The following is a 25,853-nucleotide window of genomic DNA, read 5'->3' on the forward strand; positions in this document are numbered from 1 at the left end:
GAAGTCATTTGGCAAGTTAATAACATTGGCAACCGTTGTCCTTACAAACCACAAAAGGGAAGCATTTTCCCCCTTATTATTTCTCATTGCTGCTGAAAATTTTTATTTTTAAGAACACTTACCTTGCGTTTTTACAAAACTAGAAACTGAATGCATTTGCTCGGCACAAAGATCTTCCCCTAAAAGTATCCAATTAAATAAAACAAGCAACTCTACCATCATTCAGATCTGCTAATTACTGGATTCTATTCTGATACAACTACTGCTCCTGACACAGGTGATTCATTTGTAGCATCACTGGAGGTAGCTCTCTTGACACTAAATAATAAAGCATGTTTTCATGTTGCTCTTAATTCTTAAGAACAATCACCACCAGACAGCTTTTTTTTTTTTATTATTTTTTTAAACAGAAAATGGTAATAGATAGAAAGGGTAAAAACCCCACCCTTTAAATTTGAAACTCTAGTGCTGTTCCTAGAATCAACAAATTGCTGAGGATGGGAGGGATAGAGATTGCTTAGTCCAACCTTGAACAATTTGCATTTCTCTATTTCACTGAAAAATGACGACCTAGATTCACTCAATTACAACTTTTTTGTTAATTCAGTTTGAGTAATGCAGCAAAAACATCCCCAACACAACAGACACTTTATTTACTGCAATTTCTTTGCCCTTTGTGATTCTGACAACTGACCGCAAACTGATTCCTCCCATTTTGCAGTTCTCAGTGCTACATCAGGAGCAGGTTAAAATCTAAAGCACTGGCAAAGTCAAGTCTTAATTATCCAGGGTAAAGGAGTGGAGAGAGCCCATACGAAAGTAAAAATGCAGGGAACAAAACACATTCAGATAGACTACATGAATTAACAGTGAGGACATAAGAGAAACAAGAAGGAAAAGCCAGCCCTTTGACCCCAGAAGTAGCACCAATTCAAACTGGTCAGATTAGACCCCTATGCATTTAATGCTGCAGGTCTTGAAATAAGCACCGGACACAGCACCATAGAGTACAGTGCTCTCGTTTCTAGGCTCAGCTGGGTAAGCCTGGGGTCTAATATTATACTTCTCTGGGCTGGATCTAGTTTCATCAGTTTGGCCAACTTCCTGATTTGGTCCACAGCCCCCAAAAGCCAACATACTAGGCTGCGTGAGCACATCAAACCAAACTCAAGACTAATTGGCTTCTCTGCTCTTTTCTGGACCAAGTCAATCAGTTACAAAAAGAGACTTGTAGCAGGTGGCATCTGCTACTCCAAGAGCAGGTCTACAGAGGTAATATAGACCCATGTCCCTTAAAGTTTGGACATCTCCTAAAACATCTCTCAAATGCCAGTGCAACAAGCCTGGTGCTCTCAAATGCCCCTCAAACCCTTCACACAGGCAACAGGACACATAACACGTGCCTGTGGCACCGTAACTCGTTTTAGCAGATTACGACATTGCTCTCTTATTATTGCAGGGGTTTTGAACTCAGGGCTGAGGGATGGGGAAGAGAATTGCATCTAAGGACCACAAGGGCCGCACGGATCCAGAGAAGATCTAGACCTTGTGCTGTGCAGCACAAATGCTGCCAGCCCTGAGAAGCAGTGACAAGCACCAGTGCACGCCACTAGCCTGCATGGCAGGGTGCCCACCTCGGTGGCAGCCACAGAGGATACAGACCAAATCAAGGGATCCTAGGATGAAGATCAGGTCAAAGGCAGTTATTGGCACAAGCAGCATCAGCTATTCTGCAGCTAGCATTTTGTCCCAAGTTAGTAGTGACCAACTGCCTTTACTGCTGCCCCTTGCCTCAAAACAGGCATTATAGTGCCTGGAAATGCTATCGGGGAAGGATGCAACATGAAATCAGGAGCGTTATTCTCTGTGGGTGCTAAGTCCATGGCAGTGGGATTTTTTCCAGTGATTTCAAGGGTTTTGATTCATATTCAGAGTCCCTAAAAGACTCCTCAAGCACCAGATTTAATCTTTATGCTTTGACCATGTTCAGGGTGATGGACTAACAACTTCTCCATCTTTTCCAGCTGGATACAGCAGTATTTTCCTCTGGACTAAATCACTGTGAAGCACTGCTCAGTAGCATTAAAGCATCACTCAGTTCAGTCCAGAGTTACCTGCACAGCAGTAGATTGATGGTTCTCTTATACAAACTAAGTGATTTGGGTTGGAAGTTGCCACAGAAAAGCCAGATCTCATTTTAATTCACATGTAAGATAAATCAGTGGCCTTTCCCTAAAGGTTTGTCACTAACCGAAAGCTTTAAAAAGTTCAAAATATTCACCTTACTGCTTTAAATTCTAATGACAGATGAGAGATACATTTCTTAGCATAAATATTTATATATAAACATACTTTATATATGCACGCATACACCTCCCCAATCTTAAAATATCTCAGCATATGTGTAAGTGTAACAAATACTGCCAGAGAGTCACAAGTGAATGTAGTAACATACTGTGAGTCTGCATTGACCTAAGATGTGGATCTGAATAGAAAAAGAAAATTACTGGATATAATGGGACCTGGCAATTTTAGCAGTGTTCCTTCTGCACTAAAATAAGCAAGTTAAGACTAATTGGCAATGTAAGCTCCAAGAGGTCTCAGGATTGAGAATACGGTAAACAAAAGCTAATTATCAAATTTAGCAGGAGACATATTACCACTGCAGAAAAGTAGAAAAATAGAATGATTTGTACTGTTCTACTGCATTAATAATTATTTCACAGAAACCAGAGACTTAAAATATTCATTTCCTACTTCCCACAGCATCCAAAAAAGAACAGGTTTGATGCACTCCAGTGTTTGTGTGTGTGTACACGTTATGCTTTGCACACAGGCTCTCTCAAATTTACAGAGAGCAAGTTTGACACATCGTGTCCCACATACAGACAGCACAACAGCAATACTGTCTTTGGAGTTACAGGAAGTCGAGAAGTGGTGTTTTCAGTTAACACTTCTGTCTTGTATATAGGTGATCTCATGCAGCACTATATCCAAAACAGTGCAGGAAGAACATGCCTGAAGGGCAGTTTCAATGAACCCAACTTTCTCACATCATGCAAATCTTGCTCTTACAGCGCATTAGTACACACAGGGCAAGCCTGATCTTTATTCACTCCTCCTGGCGTAAGGGTGGAATTCAGCCTTTAAACAATGCTGTCATAATTTGCCCAACAGGCAAGTTGACGCATGCTTTCAACCCTAGAGAGCTATATATTCATTGCACTTATAAGCACTGTCCATTAAAAGAAAAGACAAGACAAAAATCTTAACTGTGTTAAAGAGATGCAGCTGAAGAACAACAGAGGAGTAAGAGCTCTCTCTTCTCCATGGAAAATGGCTCATTGGATAAAGAGAACTCAAGAGACAGCACATTTCTAACTCTTGCCATTTAGCATACAATCATTTGATTTTGAAGCTACAACTTGCTCTTAACCAGTTAAGCTCCATGAATCAGAAATTCTTGGCACATGGGCAATTTTTAGTCAATAGATGGTGGGAACTGGAGCTGAGACAGGTTTAAGTCCCTTTCCCTTTTCTTTTACAACCTTCCAGAAATCTCCCTTCTGAATTCTACCCCTCCCTTCTTCTCCACATCCCACATCCAGCAGGGCTTTGCAGAAGCCCAAAAGCATTCATGTTTAATTCTCTAACAGAGAAGCAAAATAAAAGGCTGACTGATTAAAAATTAAGGACTTGAGCCTCTTCTCCCTTTCTGGAAAACTCTTTCGTTTTTACAGGAACAAGTTAGTAATTGCTGCCTAAAGGTTATCAGTGAATTGCAGGGATGGTCATGTGATAGGGAAGCATTTTTTTTCCATGTGAAATTAACCTATTTACTATCAAGTGCCAGATTTATCTTCTCCCTTTGACAGTCCCATCAAAAGTAAAGAGCCTGGATTGAACCTGCTGTCCTCTAGGACAATACAGAAAAAGAGACGAGACATTTTTTCTAGTTTAAGTAGTACCATGAGAATCAGAGAGAATATCCAGAGGAAAATGGTACCTGCATATAGCATATATCTAAAAAAGTCATTTAAAATGAAAGGGGAGAGAATCATTTTCCTCACATTCACTTAACTTATAAAGGGCTTGATTCAAAACTACACTGGAAATATGCTCAGAAACTTCAAGAAGAGAGTGTGTGGGTGATGTATGCAAAACAGTTTGGAAGGGGGAAGCTATGCCCATAATCCAGGTGGTGATTTAAATGTAGATTTATTACTAACAAAGTTCCATCAAAATTTGTTCTCAGCCTGTGGGGGACTGATTCTCTCTGCACCACTATATTGATTTCATTACTGAAGTGCTGCACTAATGAGCCAGGCTCTGTGTGTCCATTGTACTATTATTATGGATCACATTTTGTGATGTGGACCATAAAATGCAGCAAAGGAAAATACATTCATTTGCTTTTTGTTTCCCTGCCTGCTTTAGTGTCTGCATTAGCACAGTAATTCTTTAAATAAACACTGTACATTGTTTTGCTTCTCATTTAAAAAGATTCATACAATAGTGTCAAGGATGGTCCCACGCAGTTACATTCAGAATTGGCTTTTTACTCCTATGCAGTCTCGGGACAATGAGTAAATTAATTCAGTATTTATAAGCTGTATGGTTTAATCAAACCCAGACCACATGGAGAGGTTTCTACTCACATGGGGCATAGAACATGACAAGGGTGTGCTTCTTCTTCTTCAAGGACTCCCTGAAATCTTCTCCAGCAAGGTGGATAACACTAGTTTGTTTTTCTTCCCATGCAGGCTCAGGCGGAGGTGGTGCTTCAGGACTAGAGAAGATGGAGAGTGAGATTGGTTTGAAAGCGTTTCTGAAAGCGAAGAGGCATTGCAATGCGGTCATAGCCACTACGAGAAAAGCAAGGTAGAATAAACTTTCAGGGTGCCTCTGCAGTAGAAAAAAAGGTGCTCAATATTTCCAATGCCAGGTAACAACAAAAAATGCTATGTGTTAATTTCTGTAAGTCAGTAAAAATACAATTTAAGTGAGCCTACTCAGGCATATCAGATTGCAGAATAAAGATTTCCTATATTACATCTGTTATCTGGCAGAAAGAACATTGCTCCTGTATCACTTTGTCCATAGTATGAACTAAGAACAGCAGGCAGGGGGAATCAAAAGGCAGCTGATACAGGGCAGCATCTTCCCTTCAAACATTCGCTGCACACTCTCTATCACTATCATGCAAACTTCTATAAAGAATTTCATGACCTTCTCTTGAATTCAAATATTAAAGTTTGGATACAAAAATCAGTATTATTCCATTTGGAAGATGGAGGGTAACAGAACTGGATTTTTTTTTTTTTTTATCTTGATAAAGAGAATGCCAGGTTTTCAATTATGACTGCACATACTGACTAGATCAGAGCAATGCTGTACATCTAGAGCACCTCTAACAGAACTTTGGCTATTCACCAGCTCACAGACGTGTCTCAGATTCATTAAATTCATTCCTGCTGTATCTTAAATAAGTGATTACTTATATAAAAGCATCAGAATAGAGCCAAAGTATAAAGACCTTCCTATGTTGCCTTGGTAATAAATTAGCTTTTCAGACTTTCCTGTCACTTTGAATGACATCATTTAAAGTTGTATCAGGGACATAAAAATTAAGTGGAGAAAACATCAAATTTTAAAGCTTCATTCAAGGCCATTTGTTGGACATCCATCAATATTGATTTGCCCCTGATTAGCAAAAAGAATAGGACAGTTGGTCTGAATCGCCCCACGAACACATTTGGTGTGAGCTATCACTGACTGCAGCTACAGTCAGAGATGTGATTTCATCTCACACAGACCTCCCCAAGCTGGCTTGAAACCAGCTACCCTGCTACCGCTAACAGCGTAGTGAGGCACTGCAGAGTACAGACACCACAGACGGACTGGGAACCAAACCCAAAATCTGTACTGCTGTGACTACACCACTCTAGAGAGGTTTTTCCACAAATATAACTTTGTTTCCACCTTGCACCCCAGATGCATCCCTTTTTTTCATCAGCTGCAGTGGAGCTGTGACAATTTTACCCCAGGTCAGCAAATAAACAGCCTCTCTCTCCTTTATTCCTTATTCTTATACGGATATCCTTATTTCTGTCTCTAGTTGGAAGAGTGGCTAGTGCTTAGGGTAGGAGATATGCCCATATTTCTCCCTGTGTTACTGACTGTCTGAGGCTGTAGACAGAAGTCTTGCAGTGACACAGCTGGACATGGAAAAGTTCACCACCGCTGCCTTCCTCATCACTGCTTCTTTACCTAGAAAACTATGCACAAGCTCTGCTTAGCCCACTGGAGAAAAACCTCAGCTACGGAGCATAGATCACCAGCGTGAACACACAGTATCAGTCTGGCTGCCTAGCCCAACACACATTAGCTAGCACTCAAAATGCTCCAGCAAATGACTAGGGAAAATACAATGGGGATTAATATCCATTACTGACAAAACATCCTAGAGCCTGAATAAGCAAAGTGGCCAAGGGAATGCTGGGTCCAAATGTAAAAAGCAGATAAAACTTCCTAACATGCTACAAAGATGCTCCCAGGCTAGATCTCTTACCTGATTTGAGGCACTTGGAGAAGTAGATTAAAAGAAAACAACAAAAGAAGAACAAACAAAACCAAATAGGGATGTGGAAAAATTATGATTATATTCCTCCAACTGCATTTAATGGTTGAAATGACTTTAAAATGTCACAAAACACAGATGCAGTTATTTTCATTGAATAACATGGAAAATACTATCCTTACAGTGCTTAAACAAAGTACATATTTCATTCCAAAATACTCAAAAGAGAAAATTATGCCAGCAATTTTCCTCTTTGAAATAAGATTATTTTTATCGTACAAACATAGTTATAACACACCTCCCAGGAAAAGCTGGGAAGTATACAAAGGTGCTGTTTTGTTGGTCTCAGTGGCTTTCCTTCAGTCCCACGTAGCTGGTTGTCTATGCATTGACTCTGAAATTGCTGGAGAGGGAAAGTACAACTACAAAAATTAAGTAGCTAAATAGTGAAATCTGCCGCTTAATATAAAGAGTGAACAAGAAATGCTCTGTTTATTTTTCAGAGCCATTGGCATTCCTTCTCCAGAGAGAGGCTTAGGGTATATTTGACGAATATTTATTTTGGGAAAAAATTACCAGGACAGCTATGAAAAACCCCAAGGCAAATAAAGGATTTGGTATATTAAAGACCATAATTATCATACATGTTTGTATGGCTTTGAATACTGGAATTCAATTTGTTTTTGTTAGCAAGGGATTTAAGCAGTCGATGAAGCCAGGTTTAAGATTTACTTCCTTGCAAAAGCAGTCTTCAGGAGCCAATAGCCAGGGACCTGAATACTATCTCAGACTCTTAATACTTACTTTAGCAGCCAGTCAATGATCTTCTTCTTTGTTCTGAGGTGTGGCAGAGTGTATTTCTCCTCTCCATCCTTAAAATACTTCAAAGTAGGAAATCCTGAGATGTGGTATCTTTCTGCTAGTGCCTTGTTGACAGTAGCATCTACTGCTGCAAGGACACCTGGACTCTAAAAGAGAAACCACCACCCGTAAATCACAGCAACACACTCACAACCGCATGCTCCAGGGCGATCACTTACAACTTAGGTGTCTTCACTTTCTCAGACACACACTACAGTTGCAAAGAAAGACACAGACGGAGAATGCAACACCAGGGATATCCAGTGACGTCAATATAACAGTCACGCCGATGTATTACCTGTTCTCTTCCTGTTTTCTGAGGAGATTTCCCTGTCACATAAGTCACTTTGTAAGAGCCTAAGAGCTGCTCCTGGGAGCGGCACTCCCTCCCATCAAATTCATCCGCTTCTTCCAGAGAAAGAAGTATTGTTAAAAGTTTATTTCAAGACAAATCCACCCTTCCCTAACTTGCAGGCATCTCTACATCAGCCACCTTTACAGTCAATGGATAAGAGATATTCCTAGGATACAATTCATCTGTTCTTCCCTAAAGTTCGGGGGAGATAATTCCGTTTCCATTTCCGTTCCTTCGTGGCACATGCAGAATAAGACTGAATCAATAAGAGTAATAATCACGTTACTGGGCCTCTGTTCTCCCCCCAGTCGTGCTGATCAAGCACTTATGACGAAGCTAATGCAGTGACACAACCATAAGACCAGGATATCTGAAAGAAGGATGGACCTCCTTTGGTTTTTTTTCCCCTCAATTTTAATTCATAAATAAAACCCTATGTTTCTTCACACTCACTGTCTTTAAATAAGAGAAAAAAATCCATTTTGGATTTGATCATATTATGTATAAGGCCTACAGCAGAATACATAAACATTTTCGATTTTGTTTTCGTTCAAGACAGAATGTTCTTTCTAAAACTTTGGCAGGGCTCATGCATTACCAATGAGACTATACTTTGGAAGCACATTTTGAAGGGTCCTGTGGGAGGATGAGAACAACTGAATTTGTTGTATGGAGAAAAGTCACTTTTACTACTACAGTTATTTATTACTAATTATACGAAGGATATAATAAAGAAAATTAGCTTACATCACTGGCTACATGGAGAAACTCTGCAGCTTTCTCATATTCTGGTTTCATTTTCTTACAGTGTCCACACCCTGCCAAAAAAGGAAGATATACCCAATTAAATTGTATGCGCCATGGTTACTCATTAACTCATCCAGTCATTATCAAAATCCAAAACCATGTGGTAGAGATTTACTGGAATTTAGTATGATTTACTTGACTCATTTGTAAAGCTTTGGAAATGATCCTAAATCATACTAAAGTAGTCACTACAGCTTAAACAAAGAATTTAATTTATTTAAAAAATAATAAAGCCCCCTGCATTCACACCACACTTTCCCTACCAGTATGTAATACGAACACAATACTCATCAAGTCCATTACTCCTAGCATGCTCTTGGGTAAGACAACCTCACCTATTTCAGTTTTCAAATTTTATCTGCATTAAATAAAAACAACACAAACTCTCACGTGATTTGCTCAATTTAAGCTGAGGCTTATACTAGCATAGCTTAATTAGGTAATGTAATTTGAATTAAACTGCACTGATAATAAGCCCTACTTTATATTGGTGCAGCATGTCCCTGTAGTAAGGATTTGCACTGATTTAATCACATCAGTGTAATTACACCACCACATATGTTCTCAACATAAGCAAGGCCTGTAAAACTGAGATAATGGTGCTTTCTCGCTTGCGCGAAGTTCTCCAGAGATCTCCCATTACTTCATTGCTAAGTGCTGACATTACAATAAAGTTAAATGAATGCATAAGTGAGAAAAACAGATTTAAAATAAGTTATTTGGGTGTAAATTAAACTGCTGTCATCTGGTACAATTCCTTCCAAGGCTTCCAGGCAAGACCCGTGTTCAGGAGCGGGTGAGGTTTCAGTCAACACGAGGAGCTCCGCTTGAGCAACAACAGCGCGACCCTGCACGCAGGCCTTTGCAGTAGCCTCCTTCATCGCCCCCACAGCTCCTTCCACGCCGGCCAAACGCCGCCGCAGCGCCCGCAGGACCGGTGCCGAGGAGGACAGGGCAGCCCAGGCAGACGCAGGCCCCCGCAGGAGGGCTGGCGCCGGAGGCACAGAGCTGCAATCAGACACGACCCAGCGGACGCAAGGTGTTCACCTGCCCCTCGCTGTGCCGTTCTCTCTCGTTTGCAGCACGGAATTGAATAAAGTTTATAAATCCCACCTGAGAATTAAGGGAAATACCGAAATGGCTCGTCCCACACTGAACTCCAGTTTGAACACTAGCTAAGGTCTGTGCTACTTAGCAGCTTGTATAGCGACTGTAGCATTAAAAAGCCGGCTTCCTTCTCGTGAGCAAAACCAGGGTTTTCATGTGGTAGAGTGGCAGAACAAGCTGATCTCAGAAGGGCTGGGAGAGTTGGAGGAGAACGTTTTGCTTGGTTTTCACGTGGCAAGGAGAGCGCATGTGGCCGGGGCTCACGTGACAGTCTCAGAGGTGAACTCGGGAAGAAGTGGGAAAAGGCTGAGAACAACTTACTGTCTCGGCACTGCTCTTGGTTAAGAGCAAGAAAGAGGGTAGGAAAATGATTTATTTGCCACCCACAGAAAACTTGCAGGCATATGGTTTTCTGGAATGGGCTGACAGCTCCCTTTGACACCTGCCTGAATTGATTTATTTCTCCTTTTAGGAGGACGGAACTTTGTTGTAAGTGGGGAAGAGCACAAAATGAATAAAGGTGAAGTGGAACATTACATTAATACAGCGTCACGGACTTCCATAAAGCTTACTCACTCATGAAGAAGGGGAAGAAAGATCTGGTTTCTAAAGACATTTAAATACAAACTGATGCCCTCAAATCTTTCTCATGCAATGCTCATTTCTCCAGTGACAGAAAACAACATCATGTTCTAGTCTGCAAAAAAGTCACCACGTTCCACTGAATCTGGAATGAGAACAACAAATCCCAAGAGCTTCTCCCACAATAAAAATATTTACCTAGCCATCTTTAAGAGATTTTTGCTATTCCCTTCTTCTACATTCTACTGCCTGTTTTCACCTACCATTGAGGGGAGCAGAGATTTGAGTTAGAAGTCAGATCCACACATTGCAAATCAATTCATCTCTCCTATGATTATTTATCCTACCTTTCAATAATCTTCTGAGAATTACCATTAAATTCTCAAGGCCAATGAAAAAGTCATTTAAATGAAATCCAAGGTCACTGCCTTTCCTCTGAATGCTACATTATGCTGTTCAGCAGAGCTGCATACCTCTGTGCTAACCTCCTCTAGTTTTAGATGTTCTTCATTTATAAAAAAAAGAATGGAGAAAAAACAACAATCCTGCTGGTCCTTAACCCAGATGCTCCAATGTGCTGCTTAAGGACTGCGGGGATTGTGGATGGAGGCCTATAGATTTTGCAGTGAGCACCTTTGATAGGTGCGTTCTTAGAAGACACGTTATTTTGTTAAGTGCATACTGGCATTAAAAGTAAAAAACTTAAAAAGAGAAATGATATGTTCAATCCTGACAGAGAAAGAAGGTTACAATCAACAGCAGAGATGTCTTGCAGCCTCCTGTGACCATTGAAGCCTTCTAAGTCTCCCTTGGTCAAAGGCTGCTGGGAGCAACCAAGGGACAACAGGGAGCTCTGGGAACTGCACACAAGGTTGGCTGCGGCCTCATTCTCTGCTTGCAGAACACCAGGAGCTCCCATAAGGTGAAAATAAGAGCTACTTTCTGTCATGTAGGATGAAACCAGTCCTGGACTTGGCTCCTGGCTCTGCAGGCTCCCTGAATGATTTTGGACAATTCACTTGATCTCTCAATACATCATCTTGCTTCACTCACGCAGAGGACACCCAAGTCTGCAAGGCTCCACAATGCCCAAGGGAAAAAGAGTATACAGAGTGAGTGTAAAGCAGTGACATCACAAAACAGGAAAAAAAAAGTCAAAGTTTACAAAAATCAGTGCTAGGACATCTGGTAGAAAATAGGCTCTTGCTCATCTTGTTTTTAAAATGGATGTCTATATGAAGTAAGAGTTCTTGTTTCCCAGTTCGTTTACAGTCAATGTTCTCATTTGCAGTACATAGCCAGGCAGATAAACAGCTCCTTCCTTCTGCGTGGCTGCTGTCACATAGCTCAGCTGCACTCCCAGAGCAGTGGGGAGCAAAGGTCTCCAGGTTGTTCCAGCATAAGAGATCAGTCATCTCCCACCAGAAACCCACCATAGACCAGAGGATGCAGCTCAGCCTGCACTTGTCCTGCCCAGAGTGAAGCTGTACCTGAGCACAGGGCTAGAGACGAGCGTGGACAGTGTGAAGCTGTTTGCAAATGGCGAGCAGCACACGGACAAGGAAAGGCAAATGAACACACCAAACAGCGCACATCTGCAGAACTCACTGCAGGAGTTACAGCAGTTGTAGTGACTAGGCTGCAAATAAAAGCAACTATAATTTTCAGTTTCAAACCTTTAATTAAAAGGCTAAGTAGCATTTTCTCTTCTAGCACAAGAAATTGCACACAGATACCAGGAAGGTGCTAGGAGCAGCAGAGAGGTAAGTTGCAGTTATTGCTCCACCACCACAGACAAGCAATCAAGTAGAAGGAATTTTAGAGGAACTTTTATATTTCAAGCCTTTCCTCTCTAGGATCAGTGTAACAACAAGCTCACTGCCACACTTTCCTTCTCAACTGTAAGATATGTACATAAGCACACCCCCTCCTCCATGGCATCTTTCGTGGCTTAAAAACATCAGGGACTGAATTGAGTCTCTTACACAGGAAAAGTTTTCACCAACCAGAAATGCAACCTTTTCCAAATAAATATCTGTACATATTCACAGCAACCATTCTTTGGCACTACTGTAGAGATTCGCAGTACAAAGCACAGTTGCTCCAAACTCTTGCAAAAGTGAGCTAATGCAAACACTTCTACTGTTAAAAATATAAAGTTTTGTCTGAAGAGGACAGGTAGAAAATCAGTCAGCCACCACCAACTAGGCTACTGCATACGCAGTTTTACGACTGTCCCCAGAACATAAATCTCTCTGCTTCTTTGTCATTTATTGTTTACTTCTTTCAAGTTATTATGGCTATATAAACAAACATCATGCTTTCAGTCATGTCTTCTCATTTCAATACAACGTTGGCTGGCGATCTGAAGTGAAAGAAGGTATGTGACAAGCAAGAGATAAAGGCCAACATCCAGGTGACTGCAGATAAGGAATTTCTGACATGAAGAGCCCTAGAGACAAACTAAATTGCAAATAACGATTTTAGAGAATCATTAAATTTCTGCTATCAGCAAGCTGCTTGGGTACTGCTATCATGTACCAGCTATTTATTGTATTGTGCCGTCTCCACTTTCATCTACAGCTGCATACCACAAATACTTCTATTAACTTGATAGGAAAACATAAATTTGAAGCCCAGAACACGTCCTGCATTCAGCAAGCAGGTCACCGGCAGTTCAGACTACATTCACTGAAGATTTACGGACAACTTAAAAGACAAAGACAGATCTCAAAAACTTCAGATCCACCTTAGTTCCCTAAACACATAACACAAGGGTACCACTTTGATTTCTCCATTCTTAATCCCAGAACAGTGAATTCTCAACACAGCAGAACAGCCAATGTTTGTGTGCGCCCCATTTTTAACTTTGAATCATGTACCTATACACATAGAGTGAGAGTAGGTAGGGCAGGATGTGGGGAAAAAAAAAAGGACTATTCTATGGAGCCAGGGCAAGCACACACAGTTCCAACCTCCACATCACCTATCGAAGAATACAAACATATTCTCCTCTGCCATGGAGGTCCTTAACACACTAACATTTCTTATGCATCACATAACAGAATAGCTCTAAGGTTTGCCACAAGACAGCTTACAATTCTTTACCATTGTAGGAGAGCATAAACTAATGGCTGCAGATTCCCTTGCATAATTTAACCTTCTGCATTGCAGACATCTGACAGGAAATAACCCACAGACTTGTCAGGAAAGAAAGGTGCAAATAAATACTGAAAGCAACTCTTCCCCTCCGTAATCACTGGCATGCCTGTGGAGTTGTGCTGGTTTCACACCTACTTAATAGTTGTAATGGTCCATGAAACTTTATTGCCTTATATACAGGCAATAATCATATCCCCAGTTTTTTGCTTACAAGTTCACCTCATAAAGGGCTGGGGGCCTAAGGAATTGTATGCATCCTTCTCCCTCTTCATACCTACTCTGATATATGTAGGTATAGGCTCAGGGGAAAGGGTAAATATTCTCCAAAGCTGACTTCAGCACAGGCTGCTACCTCCCAAGGCTCCCTAAAGAGTTACGTGGAGACAGATTTCTGCTCTCAGAGAGCAGTCTCTCTCTGCATTTAACTCTACAGGGAGCCTTGGCTGAGCTAGGCTCCCGAAGTTAGCCTTTGAAAAATATATCCTCCTGTCCCATGCCACAGAATCCAGCACATATCCAGGAAAGCTCTTGAAGGCTAATCTTTTTCTCAAAAAACTCATACAGTTCCTTATTGCCATTCCAAACCTGACTTCCATCTTCCAGCTACTAGAGCTTATGCTACATGTATACAGCCTGTTAGTCAAAGCTATACGGTGCAGGTGCAACTAGTAGAATTCAGTGCTGGGAGACAACAGTGCCTCCTACCACTCTCCTCGGGTGGAGAAAGAAACCAAGGAAGGTAGATCAACTGGCACCAGGAGGTAAGAATTACACTTCCTACACCAGCCTCAGGGATCATGGCCCTGAGTAGTGTTGAAAATTGATCTGCCTTAAGGTGAAATTGTTGAGATGATGAAAGAATACCACCAGAAGGTTTCCTTCTTGATTAGACCATAATTATGCCACATCCAAAAAAAAAAAAAATCCTCCCCCAATGCCAGATAATAAAGAACATTTTGCCTTGGGAATGGAAGTTGTACTCCTTTCACTTATATTCCCACCTCACTATGAAAGATTTTAGACCTTAGAACATCACATGAGCAAGGTTAGACCAGGGAGTTGTGACTGTCCTGCTCAGTGAAACAGCGTAAGAAGCAAATGATCAGCTAGGATGTAATTTGTACAAAGCATCAGCAAAATGGATGCAGTGCAAAGATCTTGCTAGGAAAGCCAACTATATCCCAAAGCCAAAACATAAAATTCGGGAGCAGGGGTTTAAAGCAATGGTCACACTGGCCATTACTGAAATTACCAATAAGAGGAGGCAGCAGGAAGAGGAATTATGCAAAATGTGCACTTTTTGTCCAGAATTAGAACAAAAGTAGTTGCCAACTGAGATACATTCACCTACTTCTGAGAAGTGTGGTGGGATGCTCACTAACCACAAGCAGTCAGAACCCCAGAAGACACACCTCCACCATCAGCATAGTACCTCAACATCAAAGCAAGAGATTCATTTACGAGTAACTCAGAAAGATAGCGTCACTTGCCGAGTCACCATCCAAAAGGGCGCAAGGAGCAGACAGACAGGAAAGCAGTCTTTCACTGTAAATTTCTCTGCTTGTTATTTGCCCTTTAAAGTAAGTTTCCTACTCTCCCTTCCACAGGATAATAAAAATTCAAGCCATAAATTATTAAGGAAGATAAACTTGATAATGAAAAGCTCTGCCGGTAATGATTCAAAGAGCAGAGATATTGTAAGGCGCTTTCCAAATGTGAGCTCTGCACCACATATTAAGTTCATCCAGGCAAGGAAATTAATTTATTTCAAAAGAAATAAACCTGGCTGCTTTAATTCTTAAAACTAATTCTTACTGTTAACAGTCATTAGAGGCAAGCAAAGTAAACCTACAAAAAATAAATCACACTTCCCTCCTATCCTATCCCTCCTTAAGGCCTTACAAATACACTGGGGTCAAATTTGCAGGAATGAAGTCACCTGGTCCAGGTACTCAGAGACCACAGCAAAAGCCCAAGAAAAATCTCAGCACTCTGGGTGGTGCCTCCATAACTTCATGTCCGTTTCATCTTGAGTCAAGCTGTGTGTGTTCAGTCAAAACACATACAACGTCACCCTACTGAGCTGACATTAATCCATCACTAAGCAAGACGTTCACCGGACAAAAAGGCCAGCTACAATCACAGCAGTCCCTAAAAGACCACTCAGACGAATAATTAATCTGCTAGAACATCCTAAGCAGGAGAGGAGAACAGGGTGAGTCTTCCTTCTGCTGTCACTTTTCAGTTGACTCTGTGGTTCCACAGGAGCTGGAGCCAGTCCTCTGCATTAATTTCAGTTAGACAGTAAGGACTTTTTAGGAGAGAGGAAAAGCAATAGCAAAGGGAGAAATGAAGCAGCAAATCTCCAAAGAAACTGATGTTCCCTTCACACCACCTGCCATGCATTTATAGGAGGATTTTTTCTGATTAGAATAGCCTTCCTAAATGTCTTCTTTAATAGAGAACTAATTGCTCCCTACTGGAAGCTAGGGGGTAGCGATGCATTTTGAACAAATCTCCCTAATTCAACAGAACCCCAGTATCTATGGCTCAGCTCCATTCTTTCCTCTTCTACTATTCTTCTGCATACTCTTAGCAATTCCCAAAATTGCCACCAAGGAAGTTATTCAGACTCTGTTCCCAGCCCCTCACTGTCTCCAGAGCAGCATGGTGACACAAAGCAGGTCACGTTCCTGCTCCCAGGCAATGCAGCCACAGCAGCGCTGAAGGGCTGGTTTTGCTGGTCTCATCGCAGAGCTGAACCCCAGAAAGCCAAGGCTCCTCCGCTGTGGTTCAGGTGTGGACTTCAGCCAGGCTGCAAGCCATCTGCCCTAGCGGTGGTGGTTGTGTTTGAGCAGTGCACTCTCCCTGGCACATGTGGCTCTTCCTCAACACAGCAGCTAAGCCTGTTTGTCGTCACCAGGTCAGCGAACACAAAGGACGTAGGTTTGTCCCCTCCATGTCAATCAAGTCTTCCAAATATTCTTTTCAGTTACGGTATGCCTTCCCTAACCAATTATTACAATACCAGAGGCTCTCAGAGTCTGTATAGAGACCACTACACAAAACTCACACAAGTTGAATCATCATCTCCATGTCTCAGACTGGAAACAGAGACAGAGGTTTAGCAAGTTGGGTCATGGTTTTATAAACTGAAGCAAGGGAAGGGACTAAATGCGTATATCTCCAGGCCAAGCCTATCATTTTTTTAAATCACTGGATCATCCTCTTTTATGACTTTACTCTGCTCAAATAGCACAAATAGCACGAAAGTATTTCAAAACGACAATCACCCTATACAAATTGTGTGCTGTGAAATCAAAAGATTGACAGAAAAGATACAGACTGTCTCTACTGTTCTCACCTCTTTCATTATGTATCCCATCAAGTTTTACTGCACAATCTAGTTATTAGAATTTTTATACTCTCCTCTTTCTTATTTACATTAAGTACCACTAAAACCCCACATTGATTTTTATTTTTAAACCCTCAAGAAATTTAGGTGGAATGGCCATTAAAAAAAGTTACTATGTCAGGTTCTCCATTTGCCTGGTTTGCTGCATTTTCAATAGCTCCTGCTTTAACATGTGTACCTAAAAGCTCTACTTGAAAACCGTTACTGTAATTAGTTCAATGAGGCACATCATTACATGGAATTCTTTACATCCCCCATGACTTCCTTTGTTGATATTTAAATACATATACTATTAAGCAACACCCTGTTGTAGATTTATATGCTTTTAAATATTGATTAATTTAGTCTGAGTTTTATGGTCCTTATCTTGCTGAAATCAACAGCCAGAACTTGTTCATCTCACTAGAAGCAGAATCAGCAGCCAAGAACTTATCCAGCTGATGTGAAGAATCTATCTGTTCCCAGAGCATGCCAGCAAGCATGTTAGGAGTTCAGCTTAGAAGTATATACATACAGCGAACAGAAAGTTGGCACAATTTATGCTTGTCCAGAAAAAGTTTATTAATGCATTTTTAATGGAATGTATAAGGCAACATTAAAGTTAAGCACCTAAGGGATATTAAAAGTCAGAAAATGTTAAGCCCAAACTGAAGCAGATCTCTTCCTTTCACCTATCTATCCAGACCCAGCAACACTCCTCATTTAAGTGCCCTTGCACAGCAATTCAATCTTGAAACAATTAGGGAATCACAACCTGTCCCCAACTCATGTGCACTTTTCCACCAAGAAACGATACACAGCCAGGCCCTGCCTAAAACTTAGGTGATGGTCCAAAAAGAGTTTACCTTGCTCAAAACTTTCTCCAATTACTCCGAAATCAAGGACAGGACTTTCACTGGCTCGGGTAGGAGCAGGATCAAGATAACAGCAAGCATCTTGACATGTGCATGTTCCCTGTGTATAGACCCACGGACCAGCAAGTACAGCTGTATCAGGTGGGTATGGCATCTGACAATTTTATAAATACAGAAATACACAGCCTTACACACTACAAACTTTCAGCAGTCCTTTCAGTCTGCAGCTAAACAGCACAAAACTGCTTGCCTTCAATCTCCTCTGATTACAGCACTATTAAATAATGGTCACAAATATTTTTAAAGTACTGTCCATATGGAAAGCCCAATTTAAAGAGCAGAGTTCATACGTGAGATTGTTCTTGAGTTTCCTGAAAGGTCTGTTTATAAGCCTTGACAATCCAAATTCCTGAATGAGGGCTACATCCTGCCAAGCTTTCAGCTTTAAACTCCCTGCCCTTCTGTATAGTCAAAACACGGTTCAAAAACATTGGCCGTCTCCATGTTCTCAGTGCTTCTACAATGCAAGAAGCCCTTCTCATACAAAGCTGTGTTTTATCAAGGAATGATCAAACTTATAAAGCTGAAAATAATGGCAAAGAGTGGAAACATGGGGATACTCAAGCAGAAGGTAGTACTGCTACTGCTGACACTGCTCCTGGGAAGCTGAGCTCTAACCACATGGACATCAATAGAGTGCATGCCCCTGCTCTGAAGCTGCCTGACTTGGCTGCTGCCAAGGCTGAGGTTTGAAGACAGGCTTTGGTGGTGAAAGACAGTCTTTTCCACTTGAACTAAAATGATACCATCAATAAAGACAAGTTCAAGCTTCTTATGAAGAGTAATCACTAGAAGATGACAATAAAAATAAAAATAGTCTCCTAACATAAGTTCTAACAAGGACAGGTTTCCCAGCTACCTACTTTTTCCTTCATCTTAGAGGCTATACAGTTGAATGCAGATGGCAGAAGTTGTATACAACCACAGAATATAGCCAACATTTTATTTTAAAGTAACAAGGTGTCAGATGTGGTGAGGACAAAAGAAATCAATAGATATTTCCAGCCATTCCACACATTCAATGCTGTTTGTTATTTGGATAACCCAAAACTCCTTAGCCTCCACTGGTGTGATTTACATCGGTTTCCATTAAAGGGGGTAAGGAGTAGGGGTGGAGGGGGAAGAAACATCTTTGACTGAATCATGAATCAGCATGAAAAAAATTCAGAGGATTTTATTTATTTAAGGGCTGCCAGTCTCACACTCCTGCTGACCTGTGCTGGAAGGACTATTTTTTAAGGCTGCACAGTAAATTAATTTTTCAGCCCTTTCAGCTCATGGTCCTTCTGTAGAGACTGCCAACAGAAACACCAATTAGTGCTAACTGCAATGGTAGCTTGTTTTCACAAGGAACCAGTTGGGGTCTGAAAAGGAGACTTATTTATAGCTGTAAAACTCAGTTAAAAAAAAGCAGATTTGATTTTGTGTACACATTTTGATTTTGCTTTACTTTAAATATAAAATGAGCAATAGCTTACCATTTTCTAGTCTTTCCACATTTAACAGTAGGAAACAAAATCAAGTTCACTGAAACCAATTATGGTGCGTTCTCAGGGAGACATCCAGCCTGCTGCTTGGCTGGATGCTGGAGGCCCTCATCTTGTACTGGGTTAACTGGCTGGCATTCTTAATAATGAGCCCACAAAGTGGCTTAAAAGCTTGAGTTTCAATGGACAGAAAGGAGGAGGGAAAGAGAGAAGGGTGCAAAATGTTTTTCAAAGCTAAATTGATAAAACAGCTCTCAGTGCAATTAAAAACCTGTATAGCTGAATATTTGGCTTTAGAAAGCAACAACTGTATAATTTATCAGGCTAGCAGATAGAGAGGGATATTTTCTCAGGAATTTCATGGACATTTCAACAACACATCCAAACTGCAGTGCATTTTATCATCAAGATTTATTCTTGCCCTCTTTTCCATTAGGAGGGAGCAAGAGGTACATCATGGCTGCATCCCCAAACCAGTTTCCAAGAACAAATTAAGGAGAAAAAAAAGGTGGGATGAGTAATTCCTTGCCTTCCTTCTTTATCAGAGAAGAAAAACTATGACTGTTCCAATAACACGCTAAGGGCATCAACAACATTTTTTCTAACCCTAGGTCCTGCAAATGCAGGTCATATAATGTTGCTGAAGAAGTCCTACGAAGAGAGCCAAGTAGAAGACAGGTTTAACTTGAACGTAAGCTTATGTACAAGGCAGAACTGTTGCAGGACAAAAATCTTACTGTTTAACCCTTTAAAAAGCAAACACATGCTCCCAGTAACAGTAGGGCCATGCTGCCTTTTTTCCTCCATTATCTTTGGCATCAGTACAGGACCATGGACTGTTATCTCTCTGATGGGGTGTGTGACATGGGAAAAAGCAACCCTAAGCAACTATGGAAGGCTCCTGATCACTCATTACCAACAGGGAGTGCCTACTAAGATCTGCACTTGCTGAATATACTAGAGAAGGTTAGAGCTCGTGGTGGTGCCAGGAAGTTACTCTACATGAGGTACAAGAACAGTTACACTCTAAAATGTTAGCAGTGTCATTTGTGTTAACAAAACATAATGAAAAGCAACTCCTACGCATGAAAAGCAGACACTTTAAAAACCTATTTTAAAACTGATTTTAATTTCAATCCATGACTTTAAACATCCTTCAGTAGCATTTGAATTGACTCATCAGTGACTTGGTTAGACTTATTTTGTGCAAGACTGAGATCGTGCTTTGGAGAGAAATGCTGGGAAAAATGCACAAAGGGAAATTCATGGAGTTTTTGTTCCTTGACAAAAACCGATCCAAAAGACAGCAAGTTCCACTAATTTGGCAAGTATTTTGACATTACCTTAAAAATTGCATTTCACTCAGCAAGTAGGTTGACATGGACAACAAAAAAAAAAACCCACCCCAAACCAATGCTTTTTTTGTGCTCAAGTGCCTTGAAAGCACAAGTCCCAGCAAGTCCCTAGCTCACTAAAGCATTTAACAACATTTGACTGGCAATATAAACCAAACTCATTGACTTTCAGAACCCAGCTCTCATTTTGGGCATCTAAATAAACTGACAAGCCTACAGCATGGACATTAAGAGGCACATATGGACAGGGAGTCTTTATTTTCATGGCTAACAGAAGACTACAATAAGCTACACAGGTGCCTCTGTTTATGTCACAGCACATAAATAGCTTTGGCTGGTACGATCTTATTCCAAAGTTGGGTGATTGCATGCCAATTTACAATGATGCATCTTCTGCCACAGCCTCAAAAACAGGTCTGTTAACAAAACCCTGCTATCTCATGTTAGCAAAAATAATCAATCCACAAAACAATTTCCAATCCTTTAGAGGTAGAGGCTGTTATTTGTTCTCCTTTTGTATAGTGTTACATGCCAAGAGTTCTCAGTTCATAACCAAAGTTTCTGGGTATAACAGCAACACACAAAAACACACTTCAGAAGTCTGCAAGACAATAAACAACATTAGGTGTTATATGTGATGAACAGCTACACTGAACACACGCTCAGAATGCCTGGACATATCCAAGACAACAACACACCCACCAGCAATTACAAAATTCTAGCAAAATGCTTAAGAAAGGTACTCTTTTTTCAGAGGGCTAGGGAGGAAGAGTGCCTTCAGACTCACAGTTGGCTGGGTTATCGTTACCTATTCTAAATATTCAGATTTGCAGAACATCCTCTTAAGAGCCTTAACAAAGGAATTTCAGAAGGTTAAAAATCCTGCTTCATGTCCCTAGTGACCTGCAGAATGAAAGCAGGATTAATTCATCCCGTCCACTCACCTTTCTCAGGGCCATTACTAATGACTCAAAACAGTCTATTTTCTATTTCACCTCTGTTCCAAGTTATTTCAGAAAAGCAGTAAAGTCTTTGATATCAAAAGGTCCAAGCTGCATGCAACAGACTTTCCCAATACATTTAAATCACACATAGCTGCTCTAGCAGTTATGTTACACTAGGTTGCACTTAATGCAAAATGCAGTAACATCTTTAACTGGGCTGGTAAGTGCAACTGATTGTAAATAATTAGTGTTATCCACAGGGATGAATATCAGGAGCCGCAGGCATGGAGACACTTGGACATCGTCATCACTGCAAGTAGGAAGTATTTTACCAGGGATGTGTTTGGTTCAACTGTATCTACAGCACTAAGGGATGTGTGTGTGGGGGGGAAATTTTAGACATTTTTAATACTACAGTCTATTAATGCTTTAGCCATCTGACTATGAAACTATAATTAAAGCATCAGTGCCATAATTCTGCCTCTAGCAGAAGAACTTCTCATGAACAAGATTTATAGTATATTAAAAAAACCTCCAAGTCACATGTACCCTGTACGGTGACACAGGGTTTTAAGTACTTGCTAATTCCAGGCCAGTGTTGAAATCCCTTTGCTTATTCTTAATTACAGAGAAGTATATCCTGACTTCTTGGCCTATTTTGTATGTTTGTCTCATTTTTTTTTTTATTAATACTTAATTTTAAAGGAAGATACTCTCACAGTCTTAATTTTATCAAGGTTAAAACAAGTAAGCTATCTTCTGCCTTTACCACTTCTTTTACTGGATTAATTTATCTTCTAATATTCATACGGAAACTCCACTAGCAAATTTAAGAAGTGCTCAGAGAAGATCTTTTAATCATGGAGATAACTGCTTATGATAGCTGTCTGTTAATTAGTTTGCAAGTCCACTCTCAGCTGAGGATGCCCAGAGAGGATTCTTACAAGCACAGATCTCTTACACATTTGTAAGCTGGATTCTGCACACAGGCATGCCACTAAAGTAGAGACTTTCTGCATGTAAATAAAATAAAGTCATTTATGCCTCCAAATTTTCAGGTTGTATTTAAAATGGAGTGGTTCTGGTAAGAAACATTCTTTATTCCAGTTCTGAGCAGCTGAAACATGTTCAGAAGACTGCAACAGCCCAATTCAGGCAACCGATTTCTTTTGAAACATTTGCCAAAACACTACTGTGTTTTAGCACAGAAAGCCCCATAGTACAGAATGTACCTTGTTACAAGTGCCTCTTCACTCCAAATGGGGCACATAGCATTGCTATCCCTAAAACAGTATTACTCTTGTTTCAAAAGACATTAAAAAAAAAAAACCTAAATATTATTCAGACACATAATTTGGAATTACTAGAAATTTAGCTGCAGCTGTATTTGTCTACTTTTAATTTGACTTCCTAAAGCAGTAAGGGTGGAAGAACCAACATGTTGATCTCTGCCCTCCCTCCCTTCCTCCTTCCAAACACTTTCCTTAACTCCTTTGCCTGTTTTCAAACTTAAAAACTGACGGAGCTTTCAAATACAACTGCATCTCTGCAAGTTTACAGAAAAATGAGGCTAGACAAAGAGGATACTTTTCCCAAGCCACTGTTCACAGAGGTGGGAAGAAGGGAAACTCAGCAGTTAGGTTTCTGTTTAGCAGCAGTTGCTCAGCCAAATCAGCAAGCATAAAGCTCCAGGCAAGCAGCAGCCTCCACTGTCCCCTGCACGCCGGGGCACACGGAAGTCTTGGGGAGAGAAGGATTTGGGTTATGAAAGGTGATTCCCTAGCAAACCAGGCTTCATCAATTTGGCTACTCACTCTCTGGTTTTCAAACTAGGTGTTTATGTGCAGTCTCACCTTCATTAAGTACAATCCAGTAAATACAGCAACAAAATAGCAGTCAGTTGCCTGCTTCAGTGGATCAAATCCCCAGACATTTCATTAGGCAAAAGCAAAATTTGTTATGGTATGTTTTCCAAATCAGTCTTATGGGCAGATCTTCAAAAAAGTGCTAACTTCTACTGGATTAAAGGGAAGCAGGATTTCAGCCTCTGTGCCAAGACCCTCAGTTGTGAGAGCACAGCCTACCTCAAGAGCCCTAGTCCTAAATCTGTGATCACAAAAATGAACATCTCATCTAAACACAACTGGTAGCACAGTGGTAGGAGGAGAGAGGAGATATACCACCCAACATAGCTGATTTGGGTCTGAACCTTCAACTGCCAGTACAAAGAATTGGTAGCTTCAGCTATGCGGCTGTAACCAGTTAAATCATTAATAAACAAACTTGTTAATGCACTCTTCCACTCTACAGCATAAAGGAGGACAGTCTAGTTGGAACAGCCTAATGAAGGCAATATCTCAGAGCAACCCACTGTGTTTTTCTCGCTCAACACAAAATCTCAAGACATCAAGAAAATCAGCCCAATTTATTTCAAGCAAAATAGGAAGTAGCAACACTACCAGCTCTACACTACAGTTTTCAGAAGTCCTGGGCACTTTCTGAACTTAATTGAAGTTCTGGTGTAATTCAGCACAATATATAATGACCGTAATCTCTTTTATCACCAGAGAACAGAAATTGCAGAGGAGTGAAAGTGAGTCATTCTAGTGCTCAAAATGAAGCATTAGCAGCCACAAAGGTTCAGGAGCTCTTAGTTCTTAAGCTCTGTCCTCAACTTAGTCAGCAACTTTGCAAGCATTTAACGCCTTGTATATTTAAGAACCAACACAACAAGAGAAGCCTGGACCTTGGACTCAGATCTCTGTGAAACCTGCACAGAAAGTCATCACTGATTTTATTAGCAAGCATTGGGATCAGGGTGTGGAATAGAAAAAGCAAACTCACAGGGTGCGTGGAACATCACTAGCACAGATGAATGATCTTTTATAAACTTGTCGAAGTCCTCATCAGTCAGGTGATAAACTACATTTTCCTCGTCTGCCCAAGGAGTCTCAGGAGCCTGTGGCTGAGGTGCCTGTGGGCTGTAAGACAAACAGACATAGCTGAAAAGCAGCTCTCTGCTGCTGAACAGCAATCGTTTTTGCAAGTAATTCTGCAAGAAACCACTTTGTGCAAATGCCAACGTATGACACGCTATCCCTACTAAATGGCTTCTATAATTGTTCCCCCTCAGAACTGATAAGCGCCAAAAATTAGATAAAAATGGAGGAGGAAGAGAAAAAATCCACAAGAAGCTCATAAGGACTATCAGAAATGGAAGGGGATAGAGTGGAGAGATAAACAGACTACTTTATTATGTCAGGTGCATTTTTTATTACTCTTAACCTGCTCAGCAGGATGCTCCCCACTTTCACAACATTCACAGTTAGCAATTCATAGAAGCCACTGCAAACGAAAGGAAAGAAAAAAAAAAAGTATTGAGTGGGAACAGCCAGTCTAACCACCCACCTTGAGTACCTAGAACGGGATTAGGGCTGAGAGAAAACACAAAAAGAGCCATATGGGGACCATGAGCTAGCTATCTGCAACCTTCACTGCAGCATTTCCCATATACGAGGAATATACGAGTGAATTCTCAACCACCCTATGACCCAGGGAAGCATCACTGTGTCCTCATTTGGCAGTGGGCTTGTAGGCCTAATTCAGCAAAGTTACTCAACTACGTGCTTAATCTAAAAGATAAACAACATGTGCAAGTGACTCCACTAGGAATGCATGTGAGCTTAACTATCTTTGATGGATCAGAGCCAGAGATCAGAGCGACTGCTCAAAGACACACTGCCAGATCTGGAAATCAAACCTAAGCTCCTCTGAACCAGTTCAGTGCTCATCCTGCAACATAATCGTTCTTTATTTTTATTAACGTACATTAAAAAAAATTTGGCAGATATGAAGTAAACTACACTGACTGGACATTTAATTTAATAAAGTAGTTTGTATAAAGTACACCCCAACATAGAAACATTTGAAGCCAGACTATGAAGCTACATTATCTGTGCCAGTTGTAGCAATGAGTCCCAAATACCCTAAAGGAATTCCTCAAATTCCTTGGCAAAATTCAGGTCTGGATGCGACACTATCTTTGGTGAAAGCAGATTTACTATTTTTGACTAAAATGTATTATTGTGTTAACTGTCTGGAACAAGGAATGGCAAGCGGATGGTAACTCATTTATCCTGGCTTGTTCATTTCTAGGCAGAAAATCTAGTTTGATAAAAAGCAGTAGACACATACAGACAAGAGATAGTGAATTCTGTTGATGTAGGCAGTAGGTATGATTCAAGAATATTAAGCAACCCATGCAAAATTGTGATGCACACCTCT

At 40.7% G+C, this 25,853-nt stretch overlaps 1 protein-coding gene across 2 annotated transcripts in view; it reads right to left on the minus strand.

The window, feature by feature from the left end:
* The window catches only part of PDIA5 (protein disulfide isomerase family A member 5), a 98,415-nt gene that overhangs the window by 24,564 nt on the left and 47,998 nt on the right, over positions 1–25,853 (minus strand). For both annotated transcript variants that reach the window (XM_062578484.1, XM_062578485.1), the window contains exons 11-14: positions 24,414–24,550; positions 8,544–8,614; positions 7,385–7,548; positions 4,659–4,789 (exon numbers count right to left, since the gene is read on the minus strand). In XM_062578484.1, coding sequence (XP_062434468.1) covers positions 4,659–4,789; positions 7,385–7,548; positions 8,544–8,614; positions 24,414–24,550 — 503 coding nt within the window. The remainder of the gene's footprint in view (positions 1–4,658; positions 4,790–7,384; positions 7,549–8,543; positions 8,615–24,413; positions 24,551–25,853) is intronic.

This window comes from Rhea pennata, chromosome 6 (genome assembly GCF_028389875.1).
Source record: "Rhea pennata isolate bPtePen1 chromosome 6, bPtePen1.pri, whole genome shotgun sequence".
NCBI classification, from domain to species: Eukaryota; Metazoa; Chordata; class Aves; order Rheiformes; family Rheidae; genus Rhea; species Rhea pennata.